The sequence below is a fragment of the Tenrec ecaudatus genome, chromosome 17 (assembly GCF_050624435.1).
Source record: "Tenrec ecaudatus isolate mTenEca1 chromosome 17, mTenEca1.hap1, whole genome shotgun sequence".
NCBI classification, from domain to species: domain Eukaryota; kingdom Metazoa; phylum Chordata; class Mammalia; order Afrosoricida; family Tenrecidae; genus Tenrec; species Tenrec ecaudatus.
Window position 1 is genome coordinate 16,725,787 of NC_134546.1, and position 10,260 is coordinate 16,736,046.

Genomic DNA, 10,260 nt, shown 5'->3' on the forward strand with positions numbered 1-10,260 from the left:
CGCAGAGAGAGTGGAATGGGTCTTCCTGCCGATTCTGACGTGCAGCCAGGATTAAACCTTGACACCGTCCTGAAGCCCACCTCTGTCTCCTCCTTCCCGCCCATCTGGAAGAAAGGCCTGGCCCAACTTTGGAGGCATAACCTTCAAGCTGAGCTGCTGGCTGCCCATCACTCCCTCCCAGACTCAGAAACCAGGTGAATCTTCTAGTCACACACCTGCCAGGTAAGTCAGCTGAGGATTCCTCATCAGGCATCAAGCCCTCTGTGAAGTGGCCTCAGGCCACTTTTCCTGGCTTCTTCCTCAGCTGCCCCTTTGGAGACTCTCCTCTGAGGATGGCAGCCGGCAAGGAACCTGCTGCCCAGCGCTGTCATCGCACGTTCGCAGTCTCTCCACACCCCTTAGCTCCCATCCTAAGTCTCACCCCAGGCCTCTAGGTCAGAGCTGTAGGGCCTGGTGCTGCAGATGTCGCAGAGTCACCCTTTCACAGGGTCTGCTGAGTACACCCTCTGCCCATTGGGGGGCCGGAAACACGCTGGCTCAGATCCAGGCCAGAGGGCAGGAGGGGGGCTGTGCTCCTGGAATACAGGCTACATTCACCGGAGTTAGTCTGGGACAGGGTTCAGCTCCCTGCTGGAGGTGGGAGGGGGCAAGGAAGAAGTGGCCTGGATGTCATCCTGGAATTCTGGCCTGGCCACCCAAAACCCCTTCCACCCACCATTTTCCCACCCACTCTTCACCCTCCCTCCTTCAGTCATGCAAGTGCCTGGGACCTGCAGGACCTAGAGGAAAATAGGTCACAGGGAGGTGCCACCTGGCTTGTTCCCAATAGAGAAATAGCACTTGTTAGGCAGGTGAAGAAGGGGTTAAAGTCCCTCTCCTCATCCAGCTGGCCCACCCCCTTCTCCAAGCCTGCTTTGGGATGTGGGGAGGGGGGAACCTTTTCCTCCTGGTCACTATTGTCCTGAGTCCCACATGCCCTGGGACTGACCAGTGAATGCCAGTTAAAATGTTTGGCTTCCCTGAGGCAGACTTCAGTGACCCTTGGGGATTCAGGGTTGGGGGCCTCATTCCCAGGGAGAGTCAGAGTTTGTGTCTGGGAGGGAGTGGGCCAGGAGAGCCTTAGACCATTTCAAGGGACCCCAAGGCAAGCCCCAGTGGCTGCATAGAAAGAAGGGAGCCCCAAGTTCCGGCCCCCACTGAGGCTGCTGGTCTCTCTCTCAGGGATGTCTGGGTGGTAAGCTTTCAGGACAGAGGCCTTCCACCCTCAGGATGGAAACATGGCCTCCCGCCTCTGGACGGACCTCTGCGCCCGACAGTCACCTCCCAGACCGATTGCCAAGTTCCGGCAAATGGAGACTTTGGTGCCAGGCCACCTTCCCCAGAGAACGTGGTCACCACCCCTGAGAAGGAGCTCTTCAGGTGGACTCTGGAGATACCCACGACAAACCTCACCCTTTACCGAGGTTTCTATCCAGCTCTGCTGCGTCTCTGAAGGAAAGGCAGGAGCGTAGAAGAAAATAGGAGGTGACCCCTCCCACCCAACATGCATCTGGGCACGTCCTCCCCAGCCCACCAGCCTATGGCGTCAGGCTCTGATTTGCATCCTCTCCTGTGTCTGGAGCCCCGTCCTCTCTCCCCCAGAATTCCCCGTGGCGGCCCCACACAGGTCCACTCTCGCCTCCTGTTCTGCTCCTTGCCTGTTGACAGCAGCCACCACGTCTCCATCTCCAGTATAGACCCATGCCTCCAATGATTCTAGGATCACTTTTGAGAATAAGGGGCCTCAGGAATGCAAAAACATGGTCCTTGGAAATGATTAGAGATGTATGGCTGGATCGGCAAGGATGAGAAGAATTATGGAAGAAATCAAAATATTTGAAGAAGATGCCTTAGAAAATCCCAGGCACATCATGTTACATCCAGAGAGAGGCCCGTAAAGAAGCATCTGCACACCCCTCTGATCTCCAGGATAGGGCCCTACTTAGCTCTTCCAGCCGTTGGCCTGCCTTCCCCGGCTGCCCCGCCCTGGCACATCCATGCCATTCATCTCCAATCAACACATGACAGGATTGTTTCCAGATGACTCAATCTTTATTGGGTTTTGAAGTAATTGGGTTATGGGCACAAGGCTCAATGGGTTCCAAAGTAAATGGCAGAAGGGAACATACCATGACACAGGTGGGCGGACTCAGCGGGAAGCATCCCAGTGCAGCTGTGAATCTCTCTCCCCTGAGCTGAGACTCGCCCGTGAGGACCGGGCGGCAGTCCCCAGCCCAGACGAGCCAGATGGTGTGGACCCCCAGGTGACTGCGCTACGCTGCAGGGACCCACGGATCGCGACCAGGCTGGCCTCGTGTCCCTCCCACACCTTCTTCCAGCCTTTAAGTCTGTCATCAAGACAGTTTCCCTCCCTCACCTCCCCCACCAGGGCCAGATGAGGGCCCCTGCGGAGGGAGGAGCCCAGAGATGCCCCCCTCCCCCGCCCCGCGCCCCCACTCTGGGGCCTGCTCAGTAAGAGAGCTGCCCCTCCGGTGAGGCCGGCTCTTCCTCTATGAGCTCCAGGTCAAACTCATCTTCCAGGGCGCCCCCGACAGGCAGCAAGCGGAACTTCTTCCCTTTCAGGGTGCACGTGCGGTGCTCGAAGTCCAGCACGGCGTTGTGGTCCTGGAGGACGTCCGTGCCGATGATGGCCTCTTCGGCACTGGCATTGGCCACCAAGAACTCCGCCTTCAGCTTCAGCTTGTTCAGGGACACCACGGTATCCCAGACGCCCAGGATCTTCATCTCGGCCCCGTTGGCCACTTTGACCACGTTCTCGAAGGGCCGCAGGGTGTCCAAGTCCCCGTCGGTGACCTCTTCCCACAAGCTGGGGTGGACGACGGAAACCTGGGCTCCAGAGTCCACCAGGAACCTCACGGGCACTTTGCCGATTTTCCCCTTGAGGTAGTACCCCTTACCCATGCTGTTGGCAAAGAGGATCTCTTTGGGCAGGTGGCTGTGGGCAGCGCCAGGGCCCTCGAAGGTCTTCAGCAGGGTCTCCCTGATGACCTCGAAGTCTCCCTGGTCCTCGGGCCGGAGTCCTTTGTAGACCTCCAGAGCATTGCCCCGGAGGGACTCTTTCAGGAATCGCAGTCTGGTGACATCATCCCAATGGTTGAGGTCGTTTATGACCTCGAAGCGGTGGAGCCAGACTTGCGGGGTGAGGTTGGTACCGTCAAAGGGCTCTGGCACGAAGGCATGCGCCCTGTGGCCTGCCTGGCTCCTGGCTCCGCTCTCGGCCATGCCTCCGCTCTTGTTGGGAACTGCAGCAGCGACACCCACCAAATAGAGACAGCCCCAGAGCAGTGTGGGCGCAATCACGTTGCACACGGAGGCCTTCGACACAGCGCTGCCTCCCTGCCCAATCGTGGGCAAGCAGAAGGGGCGGACGAGCGCGGTCTGTCAGTGGACGACTGGGTGAGAAGCGGGCAGCGCGGTGGCCTGCTGGCTGTGCAGAGCCTTTTTGATGCCTAGCCTGGGCCCCGGGCCTCCCCATTTGCCTTGTTCTGTGGGCCCCGCCCCTTCTTGGCCCGCCCTCCCACCAGCATCCTGCCCGACTAGCAGGATCAGTGCCTCGCCCTCTGCCTCCATCCAGGGGATGGGCATAGGCCAGCCCACATTGCCAGAAAGGCCTGCCAGTCAGAGGGGACCTAGTCCGGTACCCTCCCCAGCCTGACAGGCCGTGATGACATCCCAAAGTTTGTCATCTGCCAAGAAGGCAGGGGGAGGCAGGCACCCACTGCCCATCCAATTCAGACTGGGATATCACCCCACCACCACCACCACCAAGTGACCGTGACTGCTTGGAACGGCCTAGGGAAACATGATCAGATTGAGTGACCGCCTTTCTTTTTTTTCCCCAATCATTTTATTGGGGGCTCGTATAACTCTTATCACCATCCATCCATCCATTGTGTCAAGCACATGTGTACATTTGTTTCCCTCATCAATCTCAAAACATTTGTTTTCAACTTGAGCCCTTGGTATCAGCTCCTCGTTTTCCCCTCCCTCATGAGCCCTTGATAATTTATACATTGTTGTCATTTTGTCGTGTCTTACACTGACTCTTGTCTCCCTTTGCCACCTTTGAGGTGCCAGCATTGGTCGGTGTTTCTCAAACATGTCCCCCCACCCCCCGTGTCAGGTCCCAGGAGATGCCCTGGAGGGAGGTAAAGAAGGGTCTCCTAAGGACTGTCACACCAAGCTGCCCACACATGTTCTGTGAACTCCAACATTCCTGTGAACACAGGAAGCTTCCCCTCTCGGGCACAGCTAATTCAGAACCAGCACTTTCCAACATCAGCTCCTGGCACGTGGATGCCTTAAGGACCTCGGGTGGGCTGGGGCTGGTGGGAAGGCTGGGGAAGGGACAGCTGAGGCAGCTCCAGGTCCACGGGGGGGTCTGGCTCTGGGCAGGCCCCATCCTCTGAGCCACATGGTACCTCCTCCTCTCCTGGTTCCTGGGGAAGGGGAAGTGGGGGATTCTGTCTCCTTTTGTTCCGAGCGGAAGAGGGTCTCCAGGTTGGTGATGCTGGCACAGGAGATGCAGAAAGCTCTGAGCGGAGGAGGTGGGGCTGTGGGCGGCCTTGGGACACCCCAAGTATGACTGAAAGCCAGAGCTGGGCATCCTGGGGTGTCTGCAGACCTGGTGTGCGCCTGTGTGGGGCGGTCGGGCCTATAGAGTGGACGCCATCTGAATGTCACCTCTCCCAGAGCCTTCGACTCTGTTCCTGGGACATGAGACTCTCGTGTGTCATGCTGCGTGTGGTGGCTTGCATCCCAGTCCTGCTGAGGACCAAAGTCCGGGCCTCACACAACACCTGCCGTTGTGATGGTGTCCGGCCCCCTGGGACACACTCTGGGCCAGGCCCTACTCTGAGCTGTCACCAGGCAAGCGCGATGAAGGATAGGAAAAGTAGCACGCCTGGGCTCTGGGGCTGTTTCTCCTGGCTGAGGGCCTGGCCCCTGCTGGCTCATGGTGCCAGACAGCACCCAACACCTGGCTGGGTCCCAGAGGTGCCCGCGCCCCAGTCCTGCCCTGCATGATCCCAGGGCCCCTTCTGCATCAAAAGACCCTTCACCCCTGCCTCTGGCTCCATCCCCCACCTACCACCTGATACAGTGAGCCAGCAGTTGGGTCAGCACCTCTCATCTCAGCTACCTGGCCAAGGTGGGGCCACTGTGACATTCCAGGAGCCCAGAAAGGGGGAAATGGAGTCACTGGGGAGGTGTCAGGAGCAGGTGGGTCTTAAGAAGTTTACTCAGTGAGAACACTGCCTGCCAAGAAATGGCCCAGCCACGTGCAAGAGCAGGCAACCCCTTCTGCAGGTGGACTCACCCCCTGGCATGGTGCTCTTCCACTGCCCGGGAGCTGACCCCGTGACTTCTAGGGTCATGTCCTACTCATCAACTCAAACACCTACGCTCCTGATGGCCAGGTGCCAAGCCAGGGACCGCGGTGGACCGAGGAGGAGCATGGCAGTGAGAGGAGGCTGGCGGGCCAAGGCGGGTGGCTTGTCAGCTGACAAACTGGGACTTCTGGATGCCTCAGACTCTGTTTTTTTCCAAAGCTTGGGGTGGACACGGGAGCCACCAGCTCTCCCAGTGGCCCTGGAGTAGAGGGGCAGTCGCTGGACAAGTGAGTGGCGGCAGTCCACTTGATTGGGTTGGTGTTCACTTGGGCCAAGTCATTGCACCTTCTTTGCCTCGGGTGAGCCTGGTGGTCACCCAGCGGGCAGGCTGGGTGGTCCTCTCAGACTCTGGTGCTCAGGGTGCTTGCACGGTCCTCTGTGTGCCCAGTGCCCCATACAAACAAGGACATGCAGGAGAGGCTGCCACCGCAGATGGCCTCCCTGGGCAGTGGGCAAGAGTGGCTGATAAGTATTCAGGAATTTCGCCAGTCAGTCCTTAGCCTGCCAGGCACCCTACGTGGGCTGTGAAGGGAGTATTTACACCACAGAAATTGGCAAATACTAAACCAGAACCTTTTCCCCCGGTTCCCCAAAATCTAGTTTATCAGCATAGTCTTCCCTGCCTGGGGCCTGGGTCACCATCTCTCTGGCGCATGCAAAGTCCCAAGGCTGCTGGATCAGTCAGTTTACAGCGACCTCCACCCCTGCCCAAACCTCTGGAGCCAAACCACCTTCTGAACTAAGGACTCCAAGCCCACCTTGTCCTGCCCTCCCCCACAATATTTGCACTTTGGTTGAGGCAGGTGCCCCCCCACCAGGGTGTGTCTGTGTGCATGGTCCCATCTGAGATCCCCTGGACAGAAGCTCTCAGGAGTCCCTTGGTTCTTGTGGCAGATAGAAGGGGTCCAAAGCCTGCTTTTGGCTGAGTGGAGAGCTGTCCCTGGCTTGGAGCAAGGGGCAGGGCGAAGGTAACAACTCAGGTTCCCTGAGCCCTTGGAAGATGCCCAGACCTGGCACTACCAAAGAGCACCCGGGACCTCAGAATGACTGTGTTACAGGCGCTGTGAGCTAAAGCAGCTGGGCGGGCCCAGTTCCTCTTCAAGAAGCTGGGAAATGACAGCTAATTATTGACAAGTATAGGTATTGGGGCGGGACAGCCTCATTATTGCCTATTAGCATCTCAGAGTTTGTTCGGAAGCAGGCTCACTACACTTACACAGGGCGCAAACAAATCAGAACAGTAAACAGGAAGGGTGCAGGGAGTCCCCACCCTCCACACCCCCTCAGGGAGATTTCTGGGTCGTGAGTCCTGCCCGGCGCCTCAGTCCCCTTTCACTGCCTTCCCTCCCAAGGACAGTCATGCCAATCCCCACATGCCCCACCGAGCCCCTCGAGCGCCCCTGGGTAGGCATCTGGAGATGCACGCTCTGGGGCCCAGAGACACTCTGTGGACTAGGGTCCAGGGGAGGCCAGACACAAACCAAGGAGGGTCGGAAGAGGCTGAGGCCAGCCCTGGCCTCACAGGCCGCAGCTAAGGGAGCTCCGGAGGCCACATTCGGGGCTCAAGGCCCCACGGGGGCACTGGGTGGGAAGAGAGACAACGGGGTCGGGTGGGAGGGAGGGTGAGGGCCTTTTAAAGCTGCCTACGAAAGTCGTCGAGGGGGCAGAGAGGCAGGGAAGGCCGCAAGCTTGGCTTGATGGTCTGCTCCTGCTGTCTTGAATTCTTCGTCATTTTTGAGCCACGTGCTCTATTTTCATTCTGCCCTGGGTGCTGCAAATGATATAGCTGGTTTGTCTCTCACCGACCTGCCGGGGTCTTCTTCCGACGCATCACACGGACACACTCACACACTGGCACATGCGCTCGCTCTCTCTCTCTCTCTCTCTCTCTCTCACACACACACACACACGCATGCACGCACCTTAAGAGAGAGCTTCAAAAAGTTCGTGGAGAGATGGAATTAAAAGATAGTAAGAGTGGGATTCTCCCAGGAACTCTTGGAAGGCCCCTTGTGCATGCTCTCTTCCCCCCTCTCTCCCTCCCTCCCCCCTCCTTCCCTCCCTCCCTCCCTCCACACGTGCAGCGCACTGTCCATCAAAGCACTCTGGGCACCCTGCGCATGTAGAACGCACCCGGCCGCACCACAGTGCTCGTTCGCAGCGGCGTGGGACTTGCACACGGTACACGTGGCATTGGGCTCTACCCGGTGACCAGGGCTCACGTTCACGCTGGGTATTAGAACTACATTTATTGAAGGCACTGGGTGCTTATTAGCCTCTGGACTCACTTGCTGTTTCAGAAAACTAGGCAGGTCCCCGTCGCCACAACTTACAAGCTAATGAAAACGAGAGAGAGAGGTTTCACAGCCAAGTTTTGAGGATTTTAAGACCCAGGCACCTGTGAAGCCTGACCCATTTAAGACAGCCCCCAGCCATAGCCATGCCACGTTCAAAGGAGCCCGCTTTGAAGTGGGTCATTGCCTTTCTGTTCCTTCCCACCCTGTGGGGCCAAATGGATGCCCGTCGTTTGTCCCATCTCTGGCCAGTTGTCCTCAAGAACGAATCTGCTTGCCCGGCCCTAGACTCCCCCATTCTGTGGTCCCTGCCCCCCCCACCCCCCCAGTGTTGCTCCTTGGAGCTCAGCCCATATTCTGCTCCAGCCCGTGGCTTCAAGGGGCATATTCTGGTGCCAGGAATCCTCGCTGCATGGAGGGGCAAAGAGATGACCACTGCCAGAAACCTAGCTAGGAGTCCCCATCAGAGCCCAAAGGGGTCAGGGTGAGCTTTGCTGGGAAGCCTGAGGCGCCAGCAATTCCTCATTCCTAAGTCACATGCCCTCAGAACTCTCGGGTCACTGGTAGGGAGCAGGACTCCCATTCCGTCCTTCAGGCAGGACAGCTAATCCCTGTCCGGTACCCTGGGTGTGCCTACCAGACCTCCTCAAGGTGAGCATCCCAGCCCCAGCCCTCTCCAAACAGGCCAGTGTCACCTCTTGGGGTGGGGGACAAGGGGGGAGAGGAGACCATCTCTGCCAGAGCGGACTCCACCACTCCAGAGTCCTTCTTCCCGCTTGGATGCTCGCCCTCCTCCACCAGTCCCACGCAGCTCATCCCACCAGAGCCCACCCTGCCAGGGGACAGCAGCGTGCCCAGCGTGTCATGGAGGTGTCTGGGGAACAGTGGTCCTGGTGTCCCAATGTCACAGCAAGCAATCCCTCACCCACCAAGACTTGGTCACGGCCAAGTGCTGACTAACTGCTTAGAGGTCCAGTGTGCCCAACCGGACTCCGCCTCTGTTTTTATCTTTCCCTCAAGACGGCTGGAGCTGTTCGGGAGGCCTTCGCCATCCTCCCCCCGTCACCGCCTAGCCCTCCAAAGCAGGCTCCTAGCTTCTTCACTGGTGCCCCCACCCTAGACCAAACCCTGTCTCCTTCTTGCCCCAATTACTGACAGCCTCCTCCCGGGATTGCAGAAGGCCCAGGGGGGTGGGGGGGGTTCCTGACAGGAAGAACTGGCTCTGACAAGAAGGCCCTATGAGGACCCCTCTCCTTCCCGGCTGTCTTCATGGTCCCCTCCCCTTAATTGATGCTGGGAGTGGCACTTGTAAGACAGGTCCACACACCTTTGGGGACATGGAACCTCTTTGACAAACAGCCCTGCCATCTACAAGACGTTCAGAGACGGGGTATCCTCCCTCCTTGCAAGTGGGCTTCGGGACCCCGGGAAATCTGGCTTCAAGCTAGACGCATGGAGGGCTTTCGTTCAGCTCAAAATACGTCAAAGGCAGCTTTGATCTGATCCCGAAATAGTGTTAATTGCAGCCAAGTTTTGAGGACTTTAAGACTGGTAGTCTGAGCAATGAACACATATAAACTTTTAAAATGTATATATATTTAAAAATATATAAAATATATTTTATTTTATATTTATAAATTATATATATATATTATATATATAAATTATATTGATTGATTGATTCAAAAGCAGCAGCTCTCTGGGTTGAGGCGATTATATATATATAATCAACCAGAGAGCTGCTGCTTTTGAATCAATCGCCAATTTAAGTTTGGCTCCTTAGAGAACTGGGCAGGGACCGGGAAGGGACCTCTGGTAGAAGTGGAGCAAGGAGATAGGGATGGAGGGAGATAGAATGAATGGCTCCTTCAAGGAAGCTCTGCTTATCAGGCGCAGGATTAAGCAACACTGTGGGGCATGGTAGTGTGCGGGGCACCATGTGGGCAGCTGTTGTTAGCATGGGGTGTTCAGAGAGTGCAGCGCACACACACACACGCACACACAGCCGGTGGTGGTAGGCTGGAGCCATTCCACGCATGCCTGTGGAGGCCAGCATGGTGAATCAGACAGGAGTCCTCCCTCGGAGCCCACAGAGGAGCGCGGGAGAGAGCCTAACACCAAAACCCAGAATCCAGGGAGGTGAGTGTGCAGAGCTGCGTGAGGCGCTGCCGGAGACTTCTGGCCAAGATGGTGGCATGGGGAGCAGTGAGCCACCCCTCCCACCAGACATCAACTGACAACAGCCAGGAAAAACAAACAAACATCCGTGTTAAAGGGAGCCTGCATCATCGGTGAAACCAAAGAAGGAGGCCTTCCACAGCTGCAGGCTACCAGCAGACATGCGCGGGGTGACGGGTCCGCGGCGCACCAGGCAGGGAGGTGGTTGGGGGTGGGTTCGCATTGTGCGAGTGTGTGTGTGTGTGTGTGTGTGTGTGAGAGAGAGAGAGAGAGAGAGAGAGAACGATTCTCACTGATTTCATTCTGGCTGATGGAATCATGAATGATGTTTGCGTCGA

At 57.4% G+C, this 10,260-nt stretch overlaps 1 protein-coding gene across 1 annotated transcript; it reads right to left on the reverse strand.

Moving 5' to 3' along the window:
- Positions 1-2,508: 2,508 nt before the first annotated feature.
- Positions 2,509-3,282, reverse strand: ASPRV1 (aspartic peptidase retroviral like 1). Its single transcript, XM_075535381.1, has one exon. It carries the CDS (start codon positions 3,280-3,282, stop codon positions 2,509-2,511), a length of 774 nt encoding a protein of 257 aa, XP_075391496.1.
- Between the last annotated feature and the right edge of the window lie 6,978 nt (positions 3,283-10,260).